General features: G+C 42.3%; 1 protein-coding gene across 1 annotated transcript in view; it reads right to left on the bottom strand.

Annotated features, from left to right (window-relative positions):
* The window catches only part of spock2 (SPARC (osteonectin), cwcv and kazal like domains proteoglycan 2), a 52,774-nt gene extending 31,950 nt beyond the window's left edge, over window positions 1-20,824 (bottom strand). Inside the window, exon 1 of the mRNA XM_014206411.3 lies at window positions 20,494-20,824. Coding sequence (XP_014061886.1) covers window positions 20,494-20,682 — 189 coding nt within the window. The 5' untranslated portion in view covers window positions 20,683-20,824. The remainder of the gene's footprint in view (window positions 1-20,493) is intronic.
* Between the last annotated feature and the right edge of the window lie 1,260 nt (window positions 20,825-22,084).

A 22,084-nucleotide genomic window follows, 5' to 3' on the forward strand; every position in this document is an offset into this window, starting at 1 on the left:
AGAGAGAGAGAAAAAAAGTGTCTAGGGCGGGCGGGACAGAGAGTGAGGAAATTGCAATAAAGAGAGAGACAGAGACACAATGAAAGTGAGTTCCAAGTATTTTTTAAAAGACATCAGACAAAAGAAAAAGGGAAGAGTAGAATATAGATTAAAAAGAAACTGACCTCTACTTCCTGGTAGAACGAGATGCAAAAGAGAAGAAAACAGAGGGATAGTTTGAGGATAAGAAGTGTAACATCAAATATTTCGAAGTGTATTAATCAACATTCATCACCGTCTTCAGTATACAGCGTCACTTGATTCTTGCTAAGGTCTCCACAAAGACAATAAATAACAACCAGCTTTTGTTAGCAGTGACTTCACATATAATTGCTTCTGCAACAGGCAGAGAAAAACAATATTGTTCAAAGCATTTGTATCCTCATAAAACAGAATGCACAACAGAAGTAAAAGAAAGAGCAAGCATATTTCTCCAGTATCAAGAAATATACACAGATTTACATTGTGATATCCTCCCTGTATCTATTTGGTTGTGAATATGCTCTATAGCAAACAGCAAAGAAATTAAGCATATTGGCGTAGGCCTCTCTTGGCCTCAGAACAGTAAATAGCAGCCATTTGGTGAAATATACAGTCTCCCTCCTTAGCGATGGTATACTCGGTAGGAAATACATCACCATAAACATTTACTGTACAGGAAGAAGAGGTGCCAGAAAGCTCCCAATGGAAGCAATAAAGCGTGACACCCTCATAAAGGCGTACTGGGGTCTCCCCTCTCTGCTCCTTGGGGCTGTTTTCATGGAGGTAAATATTTTCCGTCTATAACCAGGTTTCCATCCAACCTTTCTATGAGAGTAAAGTACATGTCGGATAACAAATGACACGACAGGCCTGATGGAAACAGCAAAACAAAATACGCTATACAAAGTGGGATCTTTTTGTGTCTGTAAAATTAAATATGCGAGAAATGGCAGTGGAATTGCTTTTATGAACAAATATTTATATATTAACCATCATATCGAAGTAAAATTGGAGTCACGAGATGATATGGTGTGTGGTCCTCCCACGACGACTCGGGAAAGCATGCAGTTTATTAGTCTACAGATGAAATAAGGTATGATGAACTTCACAGGGTGATGAGCTTGATGCTGATTTCAATAAATATTAAGGGTCTTATTCTGGTGACATGATGATCGATGCTTGGTTGCCGTTTGACAAAAAAAAATATTTAGCTCTTATCGATAATAATCTCATCAAGTAGACTAGCCTACCTGTAGACAGTGTTGCCAACTCCTCAGTAAGGAAAGTAGCTGTTGGCTGTCCTAAAAGTCCCTAGAAGTCTCTAAATGACATCATCACCTAATTTACATAATTGGCCATGTGCATGTAACTGTGATGGACGCTGTAGGAGAGCGGAATAGCGTCGTGGGAGAGACAAAAAGTGAGTAAAAAACACCCTAAATATGTTTAGAACTACAAATGAGCAAGCTGCAGAGAGTGGCACACACAGCAAATAAGAACCAGATATTTGAGGCCACACTCCTCCTTCAGCACTTTATGGACCCCATTGTTAATCCCCGTCATAAAAGAGGCATTGTCAGTCCCTATCCCCAGGAGTTTCTCTTTTTTAAGACAACACTTCTCGAGGAAAGTCACAACAGCACAGGCTATAGATTTGGCATCTCCTCCCTCCAACTCAACAAGCCCCAGAAATGTTGACACAATTGTCTGCTTGGTGTCACTAAAGTACCTTATCACAACCCCCAGGTATTTAGAAACACTTACATCCGTGGACTCATCGAGGAGGCTGAAACGCTGGTCACCCACATCTGCGACCAACTTTTTCAGAAAGTATGGTGCTAGAACACCATTAATCATTTCTGTGCACTTTGTCCTGTGCATTTTGAAGTGGGTAGCAGCAGTGGAATCTGAGAAAGCAGCTCTACATGCTTCTCCAAAGTGATCACATGCCAGCATGGAACAGTGTTCAGCGATAGCTACAGTGAGGAAAAAAAGTATTTCATCCCCTGCTGATTTTGTACGTTTGCCCACTGACAAAGAAATGATCAGTCTATAATTTTAATGGTAGGTTTATTTGAACAGTGAGAGACAGAATAACAACAAAAAAATCCAGAAAAACGCATGTCAAAAATGTTATACATTTATTTGCATTTTAATGAGGGAAATAAGTATTTGACCCCTCTGCAAAACATAACTTAGTACTTGGTGGCAAAACCCTTGTTGGCAATCACAGAGGTCAGACGTTTCTTGTAGTTGCCCACCAGGTTTGCACACATCTCAGGAGGGATTTTGTCCCACTCCTCTTTGCAGATCTTCTCCAAGTCATTAAGGCTTCGAGGCTGACGTTTGGCAACTCGAACCTTCAGCTCCCTCCACAGATTTTCTATGGGATTAAGGTCTGGAGACTGGCTAGGCCACTCCAGGACCTCAATGTGCTTCTTCTTGAGCCACTCCTTTGTTGCCTTGGCCGTGTGTTTTGCGTCATTGTCATGCTGGAATACCCATCCACGACCCATTTTCAATGCCCTGGCTGAGGGAAGGAGGTTCTCACCCAAGATTTGACGGTACATGGCCCCGTCCATCGTCCCTTTGATGCGGTGAAGTTGTCCTGTCCCCTTAGCAGAAAAACACCCCGAAAGCATAATGTTCCCACCTCCATGTTTGATGGTGGGGATGGTGTTCTTGGGGTCATAGGCAGCATTCCTCCTCCTCCAAACACGACGAGTTGAGTTCATGCCTAAGAGCTCCATTTTGGTCTCATCTGACCACAACACTTTCACCCAGTTGTCCTCTGAATCATTCAGATGTTCATTGGCAAACTTCAGACGGGCATGTATATGTGCTTTCTTGAGCAGGGGGACCTTGCGGGCGCTGCAGGATTTCAGTCCTTCACAGCATAGTGTGTTACCAATTGTTTTCTTGGTGACTATGGTCCCAGCTGCCTTGAGATCATTGACAAGATCCTCCCTTGTAGTTCTGGGCTGATTCCTCACCGTTCCCATGATCATTGTAACTCCACGAGGTGAGATCTTGCATGGAGCCCCAGGCTGAGGGAGATTGACAGTTCTTTTGTGTTTCTTCCATTTGCGAATAATCGCACCAAATGTTGTCACCTTCTCACCAAGCTGCTTGGCGATGGTCTTGTAGCCCATTCCAGCCTTGTGTAGGTCTACAATCTTGTCCCTGACATCCTTGGAGAGCTCTTTGGTCTTGGCCATGGTGGAGAGTTTGGAATCTGAGTGATTGATTGCTTCTGTGGACAGTTGTCTTTTATAGAGATAACAAACTGAGATTAGGAGCACTCCCTTTAAGAGTGTGCTCCTAATCTCAGCTCGTTACCTGTATAAAAGACACCTGGGAGCCAGAAATCTTTCTGATTGAGAGGGGGTCAAATACTTATTTCCCTCATTAAAATGCAAATAAATGTATATCATTTTTGACGTGTTTTTCTGGATTTTTTTGTTGTTATTCTGTCTCTCACTGTTCAAATAAACCTACCATTAAAATTATAGACTGATCATTTCTTTGTCAGTGGGCAAACGTACAAAATCAGCAGGGGATCAACAACAAAAAAATCCCTCACTGTAATGCCATGGTGGCCTCAGCTTTTTTTGCAGAGTCAGTTTTTTTAACTATAAATGGCAGCTTGTTTTGTGTTTTTTTTACATCACTAAGTTTGGCGTAGAAATCAACCTTACAATACAGGCAGTTCAACCAGCCTTTGAATTTAGGGTTTGATTCCCACTCCTTTCTGTATTTTTGAGTGTACAGTTTAGACTGAGACATGATGAGCTAGCCAGCTAGATGTTTAGCTTATGTCACAGAGAGGCACACACACAGTGGACAAGGTGAGTAAGTGACTGAGGCTGTGTGAGTCAAATGCAGTGATTCATTTTTGTGCAGTGATTTATTTTAGACAAAGGACATTTTACATTTACATCCAGCCCTGAATGTAAGCCAGGGCGGGATCAGCCAGCGGCGGCTTCCCGCATGCGCGATTCATTTGCTGTCTGGACGCGGAGGGGCGCGATGACTGAGACGCCTGTGAGTGCTTTGGGATGGGGATGGTGGTGGGGCCCATGGCAGCACCCGCTGCTCGTTGAGAAGAGTTAAGATCTTGCTACCATGGAAAGGTAAATACTTGTCTATTTATGGAAAAATCAACCTGATTAATTACTTAGATATATCCCAGTTTACCTATTTACGAAAGATTTGTATAATTTAAAATGATTTGAGAAAAAAAAAACTTTACTTGGAACGGAAAGCAAGACAAAATTAAACATGCTTATTTATATACTGATAATAAGTTTGGGGGGCTAAAGTGATTAAATATTAAAGCATTAAGCCTCTCACTAAAAGCATACAAAAGTTATAATTAAACCCAAACTGGTTCTCCAGTAGATTAGTAAGAATGGCTTACCCCTTGTTCAAATACGGTATTTTTCTCTTTATCCAGATTACAACCTCTCACTTTCAGTTATCTGAAAATATTTAAATTATCGCCATTTGTAAAACAAGTCATACAAAGCTGGTTGCAATTCCAGTTTCATCCTTCAGAAAATAAATATTAATTTAAAATATACAAATTGATGAAAAAAATACATTATTTATGGAAACATAAAAAAAACACGAACTATCTTTGTTAATGATATTATGAATAGGAAAGGTGGAGTAATGTCACATGTACAGTTAACCAAAATATATGGAAATGTTTGCTCTATCCAAATTACAACCAACTGATTGCAGCATTACCGCAAAAATGGAGGAGGCAAGTGGAAGAAGGTAGGGAACTTGTTTGTCTGCCCTTTATTAAAGACCAAATTTGGCAAAAAAAGGTAATAAATAAAAAAATATATATCCGTTTTACTTGAGGACCAAAATGTTGATAGTGGCGCCATAAAGGTTGCATTATCGCCATTATCCCCTGTGTATTTCTACCGGTGTTCTCTGTTTGTCTTTGCCAATTTGTCTTGTTTGTCAAGTCAACCAGCGCTTTTCGTCTCAGCTCCATCTTCTCCCCAGTCTCTCTTTTTCTCGCCCTCCTGATTTTGTCCCTTGACTGTCCCGTCTCTGGGCCTGCCTGCCTAACCACTCTGCCTGACCCTGACCCTGAGCCTGCCTACCATCCTGTATCTTTTCCCCACCTCTGGATTACCGACCTCTGCCTGACCCGACCCTGAGCCTGCCTGCCGTCCTGTACCATTACCCCACTACTCTGGTTATCGACCCCTGCCTGCCTTGACCTGTCGTTGGCCTGCCCTGCTGTCTGTAATAAACATTGTTACTCCGACACAGTTTACATCTGGGTCTTACCTTCAAGCCTGATAGAATGTCCTTGAGTGGCCCAGCCACAGCCTGGACTTGAACCCGATTGAACATCTCTGGAGAGACCTGAAAATAGCTGTGCAGCGACGCTCCCCATCCAACCTGACAGAGCTTGAGAGGATCTGCAGAGAAGAATGGGAGAAACTACCCAAAGGTGTGCCAAGCTTGTAGCGTCATACCCATGAAGAATCGAGGCTGTAATCGCTGCCAAATGTGCTCCAACAAAGTACTGAGTAAAGGATCTGAATACTTATGAAAATTGACTGAAAAGATTTGGCATGGGTCCCCAGATCCTCAAAAAGTTCTACAGCTGCACAATCGAGAGCATCCTGACCGGTTGCATCACCGCCTGGTATGGCAACTGCTCGGCATCTGACCGTAAAGCGCTACAGAGGGTAGTGCGTATGGCCCAGTACATCACTGGGGCCAAGCTTCCTGCCATCCAGGACCTATATACTAGGCGGTGTCAGAGGAAAGCCCAAATAATTGTCAAAGACTCCAGTCACCCAAGTCATAGACAGTTGTCTCCGCTACCGCATGGCAAGCGGTACCGGAGCGCCAAGTCTAGAACCAAAAGGGCTCCTTAACAGCGTCTACCCTCAAGCCATGAGACTGCTGCAAAATTAATCAAATGGCCACCCGGACTATTTTCATAGATTTTTGCTTTGTCATTATGGGGTATTGTGTTTAGATTGAGGGGGGGAAACAATGTAATACATTTTTTAATAAGGCTGTAATGTAACAAAATGTGGAAAAAGTCAAAGGGTCTGAATACTTTCCGAATACACTGTATCTAGCTATATAAACCACGCCCCTTTGCAAACATGCATGTTACAATTGGTGTATTAAAATGAGAGAGTTAAGGTCATGTCATCCTATCCTCTTAACAATCCCGCCTCCTGAATCCAAATGTTTGAGACGGGGGATCGGACCAGTAACTTTATGAACAAACTTTATCAATGTAGAAGCAACAGTCATTTTTCTGACTTTGGTCATCATACTTTGGTTTCATCTAAATATAATCCAATTTCATGAAAAACATAATTTTGACTGTACATTCCCTTTAAATCTACCTTTGCTGTTTGGCTCTGTGAATTTTTGGCTCTCGTAGTTTAACCTTATCCGGACCTGATGGAGTCACACATTAGCTGGGCCTTGTGTGTGTCACAGAGTTTATGACCCAACCATTAAATCGGACACCTCTGATGTTCTTGTTATTGATGCTGCAGCTCGTGCATTATTTAAAGTGTGTTTGTGAGTGTGTGTGTTTGTGGTTTTTGGTATTCTGCCAGGCCCAGTGTAATAGGTGTCCTTCTGTCAAGAAGTGGAAATCAATGTTTTTATGAAGGGAAGGCTACAAAACAGTTATTCAGGGAAAATGTATTATTTTGTGTACATGTATCATGGACATCGACTGCGAAACACATATAGTGGCTAAAGTGCACACGGTAGCAAGGTGACATTATCATTTGGGGAAATGTCACAAGGTTTAATTGCAGTTTGTGGCAACTAGGCAATGTCAAAAGGGTGAAAGAGTGTCACGATATCACAAATCATTCTGGTATGCAAATGCCTGCCAATCTTCAAGGATGCATATGCATGCATGCAGCTAACACAAAATCCCCCCCCCCCCCAAAAAAAAAACAATTATGACAAACATCCACTTGTATCCCAAGTCTATTGAAAGCGGGATATAGTAAAACTGTCAGTTTGAACCATTTTAAATGAATGGGCCGAACACCTGATGTCATGTAAGAATCCCTCAGTGATATCTACTCTCTCTCTCTGTGTGTGTGTGGAGGTAGCTACATGTATATGACAGGAATCCACTTAACTTTGGGTGTCTCAGTATCTGACATGGCAGACAGCTCCACCCCTTGCTGTGTATCCACACCCTGACTGACAGGTTATAATCCCTCATATTACCGGGACGAGACTCAGCCTGTGTGTGTGGATGTGCTCACGTGCACATGTTTGTCTGTGAATGACAGGTATTTGTAAGTAGACGTCAGCTGTCACATGCTGTATCCTGTTCAGTTGTCCCAAAGAAAACACTGGGGATGGGGTGGATCACAATACCAAAACAGAAGGTAGTGGGACATGCACCTCCGATGATAATCTATGTATGCATGACTATCCATACACTATTGGTGATCCAAAAGGTCTTCCATCATGTGTAGACGAGGAAGGAGAAAACATCAGTAACTTATCAGAGGAGGCATTTAAAACACGAGCAATTAGCAACACTAATCTCATAGGGAATGACCTTCTCAACGCCTTCCTTTCTAGCATTACTCAATGACGGACTGCAGTATCAGTATGTGTATTTGTTCTCTGCAGGAAGTGAACCCACAACCATGGGGTTGCGAGCACCACACTCTTACCAACTAAGTCTACAACCACTCATCATTGAGGTAAATGGGGGTTATTTCTTTATAGAAGCTATTACCCTTTGAGATGACAGAGAGAGGAAAATAAAGTGAGTTCTGCTTTGCCTCTCTGCTTCGGACTAAATTCAGTTCCACCCTGCTGCTTCACACTACCTGCTGGGCAGCTCTCATTTCGCCTGGCACCCGACCGCCAGCCCAAAGATGATTTTAGACCATGTAAGACTCTGCAGTCTGCACTGTCCTCATTTCCATACCTCTCGCCGTCTCGGTTTTATTCTCTATAGGTGATGCTCTCCGTCTTCTCTTTCCTTCTGTTTCTCTCTCTCACTCTCTTTTATCTCATCCCCTTTCACCTCTCTTCCATCCCCCTCTTCTCTTTCTTAATTCCCATCTTCCTTCCTCTGCATCTCATACTACTCTTCCCCTCTTTCATTCCCTCTCTCATGTTCTATCACTGATGATAACATACAGTCCCAGTTTAACACTGATCCAGCCGTTGAGTAGAGGTTGTAACCGTACCCCTTGGTTCATCTTCCATTGAACTCACTTCTGTCATCATTAAGTGCTTTGAGAGACTAGTAAAGGATCATATCACCTCCACCCTACCAGATACCCTCGACCCACTCCAATTTGTTTACCGCCCCAATAGGTCCACTGACAATGCAATCGCCATCACACTGCACACTGCACTATCCCATCTGGACAAGAGGAACACCTATGTAAGAATGCTGCTCACTGACTACAGCTCAGCATTTAACACCATAGTACCTTCCAAACTCGTCATTAAGCGCGAGACCCTGACCCTGGTTCACCCCGCTATCATCCAGAAGGCGAGGCCAGTACAGGTGCATCAAAGCTGGGACCGTGAGACTGAAAAACAGATTCTATCTCAAGGCCATCAGACTGTTAAACAGCCATCACTAACATAGAGAGGCTGCTGCCAACATACAGACACAAATCTCTGGCCACTTAAATAAATGGACTTAATAACGGTATCACTGGTCACTTTAAATAACGCCACTTTAATAATGTTTACATATCTTACATTACTCTACTCATATGTACAGTAGAAGTCGGAAGTTTACATACACTTAGGTTGGAGTCATTAAAACTCGTTTTTCAACCACTCCACAAATACCTTGTTAACAGACTATAGTTTTGGCAAGTTGGTTAGGACATCTACTTTGTGCATGACACAAGTATTTTTTCCAACAATTGTTTGCAGATTATTTCACTTATAATTCACTGTATCACAATTCCAGTGGGTCAGAAGTTTACATACACTAAGTTGACTGTGCCTTTAAACAGCTTGGAAAATTCCAGAAAATTATGTCATGGCTTTAGAAGCTTCTGATTGACATCATTTGAGTCAATTGGAGGTGTACCTGTGGATGTGTTTCAAGGCCTACCTTCAAACTCAGTGCCTCTTTTCTTGACATCATGGGAAAATCAAAAGAAATCAGCCAAGACCTCAGAAAAAAATGGTAGACCTCCACAAGTCTGGTTCATCCTTGGGAGCAATTTCCAAACGCCTGAAGGTACCACGTTCATCTGTACAAACAATAGTACGCAAATATAAACACCATGGGACCACGCAGCTGTCATATCGCTCAGGAAGGAGACGCGTTCTGTCTCCTAGAGATGAATGTACTTTGGTCCGAAAAGTGCAAATCAATCCAAGAACAACAGCAAAGAACCTTGTGAAGATGCTGGAGGAAACGGGTACAAAAGTATCTATATCCACAGTAAAACGAGTCCTATATCGACATAACCTGAAAGACCGCTCAGCAAGGAAGAAGCCACTGCTCCAAAACCGCCATAAAAAAGCCAGACTACGGTTTGCAACTGCACATGGGGACAAAGATCGCACTTTTTGGAGAAATGTCCTCTGGTCTGATGAAACAAAAATAGAACTGTTTGGCCATAATGACCGTTGTTATGTTTGGAGGAAAAATGGAGAGGCTTGCAAGCCGAAGAACACCATCCCAACCGTGAAGCATGGGGGTGGCAGCATCATGTTGTGGGGGTGCTTTGCTGCAGGAGGGACTGGTGCACTTCACCGAACAGATGACATCATGAGGAAGGAATATTATGTGGATATATTGAAGCAACATCTCAAGACATCAGTCAGGAAGTTAAAGCTTGGTCTCAAATAGGAATTCCAATTGGACAATGACCCCAAGCATACCTCCAAATTTGTGGCAAAATGGCTTAAGGACAACAAAGTCAAGGTATTGGAGTGGCCATCACAAAGCCCTGACCTCAATCCTATAGAACATTTGTGGGCAGAACTGAAGAAGTGTGTGCGAGCAAGGAGGCCTACAAACCTGACTCAGTTACACCAGCTCTGTCAGGAGGAATGGGCCAAAATTCACCCAACTTATTGTGGGAAGCTTGTGGAAGGCTACCTGAAATGTTTGACCCGACTTAAACAATTTAAATGCAATGCTACAAAATACTAATTTAGTGTATGTAAACTTCTGGCCCACTGGGAATGTGATGGAAGATATAAAAGCTGAAATAAATAAATCACTCTCTCTACTATTATTCTGACATTTCACTTTCTTAAAATAAAGTGGTGATCCTAACTGACCTAAGACAGGGAATTTTTACTAGGATTAAATGTCAGGAATTGTGAAAGTGAGTTTAAATGTATTTGGCTAAGGTGTATGTAAACTACAGACTTCAACTGTATGTACTGTATTCTATACCATCTACTGCATCTTGCCTATGCCACACGCCATCGCTCATCCATATATTTATATGTACATATTATATTCATCCCTTTACATTTGTGTGTATTTGTGTGTATAAGGTAGTTGTTGTGAATTTGTTAGATTACTTGTTAGATATTACTGCATAGTCGGAACTAGAAGCACAAGCATTTCGCTACACTCGCATTAACGTCTGCTAACCATGTGTATGTGACCAATAAAATTTGATTTGATAATAGATCAAAGTTTAGAACCAAACCTTCAGTTCCATCTGTAGGAGCCTCTACTGCAGTACTGCTTTGCTACATATGTACAGGCTTTGTGCTACATCATGTTCTTATATTCCTGTCTCCTGAGAACCAGACAGACTCCTCCCTTTGATTGTGGATCTAACCAGTCATGGTCCAAGAGGAGAACACATGGGACATCCTCCCTGGACTCCAGAACATTGTATACTTTCTTCTCTCCTCCAACATGTTATGCTATGTCAGCAGTGTGTTGCTATGTCAGCAGTGTGTTGCTATGTCAGCAGTGTGTTGCTATGTCAGCAGTGTGTTGCTATGTCAGCAGTGTGTTGCTTCACAGGAGCTGTGAAGCACGGATTTGCTCACGGGAGCCTAAATGTAAATGTATATATATTTTGTTGTGATTCTGTTGTGATCTAAAACAAATTTTAAAAAAGGTTAAAGATCACTAGAGCCTACTAATTGGTCGATATGCATGGATGTGTGTATATATGGACACAGGGGTCTCCCTCGTTTCCAACCAGGGGTTTCCAGATTAAAAGTGTGGAGTGAATGGAGGCAGATCACACACTGCAGTAGCAGCAGCACCAGCCCACTCCTCTTCTCAAATCAAATAAAAATAAAAAATGTTATTGGTCACATACACTTGTTTAGCAGATGTTATTGCGGGTGTGGTGAAATGCTTGTGATTCTAGCTCCGACAGTGGTGTAATATCTAACAATTTCACAACATATACCCAATACACACATCTAAGTAAAGGAATGGAATTAAGAATATATAAATCTATACACCTCCCTCTGGCTGTAGGGAGGTGAAGGGAGGCAGGGTCAGGTCTTGTGTGGGGGGATCATGGGAGGGCTTAGAGGGCTGGGAGGGTGGGGAGGTAGAGAGTAGAGGCTAGGGAGGGCTATATGAGAACTGTCAGAGCGGCGAGGTGAGAGGTGTTCAGTACCTCTGGGGGAGTCGGACTGAGAGAATACAGAGGGAGAGTGGGAAAAGGAGAGATGAAGAGAAAAAGAGGGTGAATGAGTGACAGGGAGCATGTGAGAGAGAAGGGGGGCAGAGAGAGAGAGAGAAAGAGGGATGAGAGAGAAAGAGCGGTAGAGCAAGAGAGAGGAGAGGAGAGAAAAACAAGAAAAAAGAAAAGAGCAGAAAGCGATTGAACATTTTAAATCCTCTAAGTGTTTCCATTTCCCCCATGCTGTGTTATTAATGTCCCCTAGTGCTGTCAAACACACACACACACAGTACTGTCACAGTATCCAGCTGTAATTGATTATAGATTGCGTGTCTTGCTGCTGCTGCTTGCAGCCTCGGCCGGGCAGGCCATCCTAAATACTGCTGAATTTAGAACCCTTTCTGGACTCAGCAAGGGAATTAAAGTGATTCACATCGAATCAGGCCTGATACCATTTCACAGGAGTGTATGACCCTTCCCTGCATTAATGCTACAATAGTGACAGAGGGTAGTATAGTAAGATTAAAGACAAGTAGAACAAACAAGAATACTTGGTTAATCCAGTTGTGAAATATTGAGCATTGCGAATATTTCAATACTATTGAATTATTTCACACATACAGCGCAGTTGTCTTCACAACACACACAGTGGGAGGAAGAGGAACAGAAAGGTCTACATTTCATACAACACAACAGCCTGCACTGAAACACAGGCTGTCTCCCAAGTGGTACTCTGTACCCTATGCAGTGCACTACTTTTGACCAGGGCCCAAGTGCCTCAAGGCAAAAGAACACAACAACTTCAGTGGCATTTCAGAGACCGACTAGGACACCTATTATGAATTATTGTGTCTTTCCAGGAAATTACAGCAATTCACAATAATTATTATTGTGTCTTTCCCTATGGGCCTTGGTCAAAAGTAGTGCACTATACAGGGAATAGGGTGTCATTTGGAATGCTGTGTGGGAGTGCATAGTGGAGGATGATGAAAGGATATTTTGTTTTGTTCTCACTCAATTACATCCCACCCATCTCTCTCGTGCTGGGCCAAGACACCCCACAGTGTAGCACTGTGCTCTCAACCTCTGATGCCGAGCCTAAACACCCCACAGAGCAGCACGATGCTCTCAACCCCTCTCTCTGTCAGTGCTGATCTAGGTGCCCTCCATCTACGCCATGCCTGCTGATCTAGGCACAGTCTATCTACGCAGACTTCCCAAGAGCCCACAACGTCTGGTGCTGGGCCAAGACACCCAACGGCGCTATCTAGATGCTGATCTAGGCACACTATCTACTACGCCATGGCTGCTGATCTATGTTCACAAGACAACAAAATGTTGGTGAGGGGGATCTTTCTTGACAAAGCTGTAAATATTAACCAAATGAGGGAAGTACATGAAATATCTCAATCTAAAAACATAAACATACTTTAAAAATAAATAATAATGAAATAAATAGCTGTTAAAGGGAAAGTATGCATAGAGTTTCTCTGTGACATTCCGAACAAGGGCAATATCCAGGACTGGTACAGTAATAATTCCCTGACATCACCCACACAGTAATCTCCTGAATCATCTTAAATGGAGTATTTGGCTGCACTGTCACCAACAAACACCCGCCCCTTCAGTCCCCCAAACAGAAATTGTTAAGACCATACCGTAAAATGGAAACAGAACCCATTGGCCTTATTCAAATACTTCAGAAATGCATCCTTCCTTGAAGTAATCACAGATCTCATTTGGTTGGATTGGTGAAAGTAATTTCTGAAGTATTTGAATAAGGCCAATGGGTTCTGTTTCCATTTTACGGTGTGGTCTTAACATTTTCTGTTTGGGGGACTGAAGGGGCGGGTGTTTGTTGTGCCAACATCAAACAAGAAGAGGAACAGGTGCCATGGTTGGCGTTTATCAAACAACCTTTGTTTTGTGTGTGTTTTGTTTCGTCCAAGAGTGTGTGTGGATGCATCCCAAATTGCATCCTATTCCGTACTTGGGCTCTAGTCAAAGGTAGTGCACTATATCTGGAATAGGGTGCCATTTGGGAGCAGCCTATATGTGTCATGCAACCACCCTGACATAAAGATCATGGTCTCGGAGCCCAGGTGAACGCTAGGCTCCATGTGGCAGGTTATATTGCTTTAGCCACCAAGCCAACTGCTTGCATTGCTTTCTAGCTTTAACGGTTCACAAACACAAGCAAAACGACATCCAAATGATTTGATGATCAAGCTGGCAAACAACAGACACCCACTGAACCCAACACCATCATGACCACATCCGGGCCTGAATCACTGAATCTTCATAATGAGCTTTGCTTCGACAACTAAACTGTCTACACCCCCCCACCTACCTGCGTGCCCAGCCATCCTGAATTTTTTATTTGGCTGGCATCGACTGCATGGGGGACTGAGGTTTGTGTGAATGCACAGAACGTTTTTTGTTCATTAAAAATGAAGTGGAGGAGAAGAACAGGTGCAGGCAGGGACTTAGTGGCACAGCTCTGGCCCGCTGCTGTGGAAGAGAGCTGCGCTCTAACGAGCTAGTGCTACTGCTACTTCTAACAAGCACACAGAGAGAGAGGGAGAGAAAGGGGTGATGAGGAGTAGGATATAAAGAGAGAAAGAGGGAAGAATTGTTAGAGGGGGAATGCAAATTCATTCGATGAGAGAGAGAGAGAGACAGAGAGAGAGAGAGAGAGAGAGAGAGAGAGAGAGAGAGAGAGAGAGAGAGAGAGAGAGAGAGAGAGAGAAAGAGAGAGAGAGAGAGAGAGAGAGAGAGAGAGAGAGAGAGAGAGAGAGAGAGAGAGAGAGAGAGAGAGAGAGAGAGAGAGACCTAAGGATAGGTCAGCTCTGCTTGTTTTTATTCCAACAGTGTGCTACTGTGTGAGTGCATTCGTGTGTTTCGGTGCCACTACACACTCTCCTAAAAAGAATGAGTATGTGTGATCCTCTCCCACAGGTGTGTCTCATTAGCAGTCTGGTGAACATTCTAAACTGATCTATTCTATGTCATCATCAACGATAGAAAACACCATAGGGCTCTGGCCAAAAGTAGTGCTCTATGTAGGGAATAGGGTGCCATTTGGGACAAGACCACTGTCTCCAATGCTGATCGAACTGATTCGAAAGTATGACTTCACAATGTGACGTTAATAAGGGGAAGTTAGTTGAGCATAAAATTGTATTCACTGTTGATTTGGCTTCTGCAATCAGAGAGACTAAATCCGATAAATTATGCATAACGTGCAGAATGACTGAAATTTCAATAATGCAGTGTCATCTAATTTATTTTTATAACAAGAATGGATAAGATGGTGGCTGGACTGGTAAGCTGCTGCACAATGATGGAGGTTACATCCCAAATAGTACCCTATTTTCTATATAGTGCTATACGTCCTGGTCAAAAGTAGTGCACTACATAGGGAATAGGGTGCAATTTAAGACATAGACGGACTCATCGGATGAGCCTATCTGAATTTGATCCAGGTTGATAGAGTAATAACAGCAATCATAGCTCATCACCCCTATAATGGAGTCTCATTGAACATCTTACCGTATTAACATTTTGACAAGTTTGTGTGACTGTGAAACCTGGGTGGAAAAGGAGAGTTTGAGACATTTAATGGAGTTTGAGACAAAGAGGAAACATAAGCATTTCGCTGTACCTGCGATTACATCTGCAAAATATGTGTATGCGACCAATACAATTTAATTTGCAGGATCAACAGCCTCTTTCAGTGTCCGTTTGCTTTGTGTTAAGAGTTCAAATTGAACATGGACTACTAATTGAGTGCAAATGGACTGTTTCATCATCACAATGGCCATTTGAAGAGGAGGCCAGGGGATAAAGCATGTTGGCTCAACCGTGAATCACGCTAGGGTACAGAAGACACTGACTACACCAGGAATATAGAAAGAACAAGAATCAAGTCTATTTAAGAGTTGGGGGATGAGATTTTATCAAAAGCGAAACAGCCGTCGGCCGCAAACAATCCAATGCAAGCTCTGCAAGCTCTGCATACTGTAGGTCTGCATTTTTAAATAGAATACATATTTAATGTTCATGTATGTTTCTGTGGTTGTGTGTGTATATACTGTGTGTGCGAAGCATATTTGTGTGCATGTTCTTATGATCTGCTTATAATTATTGTTTTCAATTGTTGCATTAATATTAAACTTTCTGCCCCTCAAAGGAGGGTCAGCATTCATTTGAGTAATTTGTCTTATTTAACAGTGTCATGGGTGATCCTTCATAGAATAACCAAGTAATTTCCTGAAAAACTGCCTTTTAACTCGTTTCCAGTTGTTTGCATTTTCCATTTATTTCTGTTCAAAGATGTGTCACCACTCCATAGGTGGAGGACCGTGTCACATGTGTGGTAGTGCAAAACCAAGAGTCAGACAAGGCAATTCCGTTCTCAAATGGGGATTTATTTAACTCTAAAGGCTTGACAGGTAGCTTGGGGAACCTTCAGGTCCCAAAAGATGTTCTTACTCAAAGAAACATGGCAAACCTTCAAAATCAACTACTGGCCCTTTTAATGGTATACTCAGCGATATGACCTAGATGCAGAAAGTAAACAGCATAATGCATGAGTCAAACTCTTTCCACAAAGGGTCGAGTATCTGCAGGTTTTTTGCTCATCCCTTGTACTTGATTGAAGAAATAAGGTCACTAATTAGTAAGGAACTCCCCTCACCTGGTTGTCTGTCTTAATAGAAAGGAAAACCCCAAAACCCGCAGACACTAGGCCTGCCATGGAATGAGTTTGAGGGTCAATTTCAGCAACAACTAAGTGTTGAAGCGCAAGGTTCAACTTCTCTGCTGTTTTGGTGCCCTGGCTAACACGCTGTGAACAGCTTGAAGCGAACTTGTGCACAAGCGCAGATAGTATGTTTATGTGTGAGAGCGAAGTCTTGCATCTCGCTCATCTCAATATCTGCGGTGCTGCTCATGGCAACGTCATTTCACTGAGTCTACCTTTAAGGCAATAACTTCAACTTAAATAATTGAGGAAGATAATATATTATCCCGTGGCAGAGATAGCTTCAAACATTAGGCATATGGGATGCTGGCTAGTGATGTTCCGTTTGATACCGGAGCTCCAAGGCATGCATCGAAATCGCTAACGCTTCAATCACACCGACAGGGTCATTGCATTTTGGTACACCAGAAGTACATTAATTTCCAATGAAACGCTGCGTTTGCCTTGCAGCATTGTGTTGCAGAGGCAGTTGCGGTGCGCTCGGTACATACGTTGGATTTATCAACATATGTGTCAAACTGTATGCATAAACTGCTTGACAGAAATGATAGCAGAAGGTGAATGTTGAACTTTTGTTGCATACATATCCAGATGATGCTGCGTACTATTTAAGCGTAAGCAGCTAACTTTGAAGCAGTGTGCCGATGCGTGTATCACTTTATCAGAAGTACATCATCAATGATGTCCGAAGCTTTGTTTGATCACATGCTTTTTCAAACCGTGTGTTGCAAAATGCGAGATCCCAATGATTTCGCCGTGGTTCTGGTGCTTTCTTTGATAGCCCTGGTTCCCGCGGACATCGCTCAAACCAAGCCATTTTTATCTACGGTGTCCACCGATCGATTTTTAAGCAAAAATGTCAGTCGGAACCGGTACCAGAACCACGCAGGTACCCTAAACAGGGGACTTTACATCTAAGAGATTTTAAAGTGGAAAATCTGAGTCAAAGCGTAATTCCTTTAATGTGGAATTGCCCTTTACAATGACACATTATTGAATTATTTTGGACATGGAGGGGGCCAACCATCTCCTCAATACAGAAATAAGGACTATTTCCGCACATTTCCTTGCAATAATTAACTCAGAGAAAAAAAAGCTGGTATTGTATTGTATGCTCCAATTAAGACATAATCCCTCAACCTAGATATGGGATCAATTAAAACAACAGGATTCTGAGGGAATATAATTATTGAAAATTACAGGCTAAGAATGGATAGAGATATATGCCTGTACAAAACATTAAGAACACATTCATAATATTGAGTTGATCATACTGTAGCTTTCACCTGGATTCACCTGGTCAATCTATGTTATGGAAAGAGCAGGTGTTCATAATGTTTTCTACACTCAGTGTATAATCCAATAGGCCTCTCGTCCAAGTCATGCTGTGATCGTTGGTAATCATATAGAGGCAGGATAGAGGCAGGATTTCACACATACACACACACACAATATTCGTAGACAAAGCAATATCTACATGCCATTTAGGCTAAAATTGTATCGGTACAGCCGGATTCAGTTTGAAGCTAACTGCATTACCTTGGTAATCAATGATCAGAACTTGTATTATAATTGCATTATTGCATTGTGCCTATTCTGTTTGTAACAGATCATTTGCAAACACTTGGCTGAGTCAATAGCAGGATGACAGCAGGCCAGAATGCATATTGTGAGAAAGTGGACGTGACAAACCGTATAAGGGGTGAATGTGGGTGCAGTGCTTTAAAGGGGAACAAATTGCGATCAACAAATTGTTAGCTGACTATCAGTGCCTGACATAACAAAAGAAAAACTGCTGATGCACAACCACATTTCAAAATTGCACTCAAATGTTGTGCACAAATTTGTTTACATCCCTGTTAGTGAGCATTTCTCCATTACACAGGTGCATCTTGTGCTGGGGGCAATAAAAGGCCACTCTAAAATGTGCAGTATTGTCAGACAACAGAACCCGTCTCAGGGAAGCTCATCTGTGTGCTTGTCGTCCTCACCAGGGTCTTGATCTGACTGCAGTTCGGTGTCGTAACCGACTTCAATGGGCAAATTCTCATCTTCAATGGCCACTGGCATGCTGGAGAAGTGTGCTCTTCACGGATGAATCCCGGCTTCAACTGTACCGGGCAGATGGCAGACAGCATGTATGGCGTTGTGTGGGCGAGCGGTTTGCTGATGTCAATGTTGTGAACAGAGTGTCCCATGGTGGCGGTGGGGTTATGGTATGGGCAGGCATAAGCTATGGACAATGAACACAATTGCATTTTATCGATGGCAATTTGAATGCAGAGACACCGAGGTCCTGAGGCCCATTGTCGTGCCATTCGTCCGCCGCCATCACCTCATGTTTCAGCATGTTCATGCACGGCCCAATGTCGAAAGGATCTGTACACAATTCCTGGAAGTTGAAAATGTCACAGTTCTTCCATGGCCTGCATACTCACCAGACATGTCACCCATTGAGCATGTTTGGGATGCTCTGGATCGACGTGTACGACACCGTGTTCCAGTTCTCGATAATATCCAGCACCTTCACACAGCCATTGAAGAGGAGTGGGACATCATTCCACAGGCCACAATCAACAGCCTGATCAACTCTATGCGAAGGAGATGTGTCACGCTGAATGAGGCTAATGGTGGTCACACCAGATACTGCCTGTTTTTCTGATCCATGTCCCTACCTTTTTTTTAAGGTATATGTGACCAACAGATGCATATCTGTATTCCCAGTCATGAGAAATCCATATATTTGGGCCTAGTACATTTATTTCAATTGACTGTAACTCAGAAACATCGTTGAAATTGTTGCATGTTGCGTTTATATTTTAGTTCAGAATACTATTCTTACTTATGTTCAGACCCTGACTGAGTTCCCCAAAAAATAGATATTATTATTATTATTTTATTCACTGGCTCTCATGGGCCATTGCTGAGCTGTCATTGGCTATTGTTGATCAATCACCGTTCTCAAAACTTGTCGTTGCACATATCACACTACAAGAGAATTGCAGATTCTGTGCCGAATTCTGTGTGGAAGTTTATAAGACCTGTTGTTTTCCAAGTCGGGAATTGAAGAAGTATGCTAATTAAAGGTTGAGGAGTGAACGTTATTTATAATAAGGGTTACCTGGAGAAAATCAGACCTCTCAAAAATGAAAATGGATGGCGCTCCCTTCAGGGAAATATTTTACCTAAACCCTCCCTGAACGCTTGAAAAACAAAACAAGTGATGATCCCCTATAACCAAAATTATAATGTAAACAAAGTGGATAGCAGAGAACGTCTACCATTTACCCTCATTTATTGGACAGACTAGAGCCTTAGATATGCAGTTTAAGAAACTGTTCTTCGTCTTGTCAGCATTACATGTGAACGCAGGAATTTTGATATCGCACAGGGCTGCGGGCCAGAAGGTTGCGGGTTCACAGACCACCATGGACAACAGTAGGGGTGGATAGATCTCCTTTATAGTAAAATCATAGCATCTATCATCGTATTTGCCGATCAGAGAAAACAATTGCCTTTTATAAACATTCCATGCAATTCTACATAATTTTACTAGCAGAATATTTTTTATACCACACAAATTACTGAAATTACAGGCTAAGAATGGATAGAGATATATGCCTGTGTTAATCTTATCATTTATCCAATGCCAAATCAGTGTGTATTGTGTGCAACGAAACTGTCCCTGTTTGCAAATAAGCACCATAGCAGATACCCATCAACTAGTCATTGCGCTAATGCTAGTTAGCATTCGCTCGCGAAACTACCTCTAACTTCCTTCATACTGGACACAGATACATAAAACATGGTATCCACGAGTTCATCTGACTCTGGGGAAGTAGATAAAAAGCCTCATTGCCAAAATCCCGCTGAATCCCTTTAACATTACCTATAATAAAGCATATCAGCCAGCTGGAACAGTAATAATGGTCTGACTAGGCGATATTTTTAATAACTACATGGTTATTATAAAGACTTGCCTCGGGCGGAATCCTACCGCGGGCATCCGTTGCCCTATCAACACAGCTTACCGCATTACCGCGGATCTCTCAATCAACCAAAACAGCGACTCACGTCTCTGAAGCGATTCCAGTGCTTGATCTTGCGGCTGTACTGTGAAATGGTGGACAGCCAATGCTCGTCTTCCATGAAATTCCCAGTTTTTTCAGCCTCTTTCCCGTTCTTAATTTCCACCTGCAAGGTGGATCCCACCAGCATCATCACCGGGACGAGAAGGACCCCCAATTCGGTCATTATCACCATGGTAAGCGCTTAGAAAAGGCGCGCGGCACTCGATATAGCTTCTCTTCTGTAGAAGAAGACGAGGATGCGACTAGAGTGAAATGTGACCTGTTTGCGGAGATGCGCCTTCCTACTACTGCTACCGCGAAAAGGAGAGGGGGGAGAGAAAGTAGAGGGAGAAAGAGAGGGGGGGACGCTTTCATGTGTTACGAAATGTATAGCACCTGGCGAGGTTACGCATTAAAGGTACAATAATGTCTACTGTTACGCCATTCCCTCTCATTGAATATGACCTATTTAGGGACATTACACATGCATCAATTGATAAAGGGTGGATGGTGTACTCATATCTTACCTCATTTAACTGATTAACTGTAGCCTATGATCTGAATATACCACTTGTCTTAAAGAAAGCAATACATCATTCAGTTAAAACGTCCTCTTGTGACCACTCATTTTACATTTGAGTCATTTAGCAGATGCTTTTATCCAGAGCGATTTACAGTTAGTGCATTCATCTGAAGATAACCACATCACAGTCGTAGTAAGTACATTTTTCCTCAATAAATCAGTTATCAGCAAAGTCAGTGCCACTGCCATTTGCTTTAGCTCAGTGGGATAACACAGTCACTCTCGAGGTACACGGACAACCCAATACCCGTTTGGTCATGTTCAGATGTAACAGATATCATGAGTCTGTGCAAATAATTCACAGCTGGGAATCGCCTATCACTTTATATCAGTCTCCTATCTATTACTATCATGCCTATTTAATTTCCTCTATCACTTTCCTACCTGCATATTGCTGAGCTAGGTGGGACAAGCCAGCCCCAAGGGAGTTCTGTTGTAGACGCGCTGTAATTATAATACAGGATTAACTGATGCCGTCTTTACTATTCCTTCGCTGAATATACCATTTTATTGCTCCTCTCTCTTAAACCAGTATTCGAAGGGGATAATCTAATCTCTCCACAGAAAGCAATCAGTTTTCAAGCAAAAGAGAGAGAGGGGGGAGAAAAACGTTTAGATTGAAAACGCACACACGAGTAAACAGAGCTAAATTGAATTCAGATGGGAATTGTGACTGACTAGTAGGCCTACATAAAGCCTATCGCGGGTTTTTCTTTATTGTTAAGACTTTGCATGTCTCACATTCATCACAAACTGCAAGTGGAGGGAAAGTACTTACAGTGCCTTCAGAAAGTATTCACACCCCTTTACTTTTTTCACATTTTATTGTGTTACAAGGTGGGATTAAAATTGATTTAATTGTCATTTTTGTTGTCAATGATCTACACAAAATACTCTAATGTCAAAGTGGAAGAAAAGTTCTAACATTTGTATAAAACACTAAAATATCTTGATTAGATAAGTGTTCAACCCCCTGAGTCAATACATGTTAAACTCAGCTGTGAGACTTTCT

Source organism: Salmo salar, chromosome 01, assembly GCF_965601325.2.
Source record: "Salmo salar chromosome 01, fSalSal1, whole genome shotgun sequence".
NCBI classification, from domain to species: Eukaryota; Metazoa; Chordata; class Actinopteri; order Salmoniformes; family Salmonidae; genus Salmo; species Salmo salar.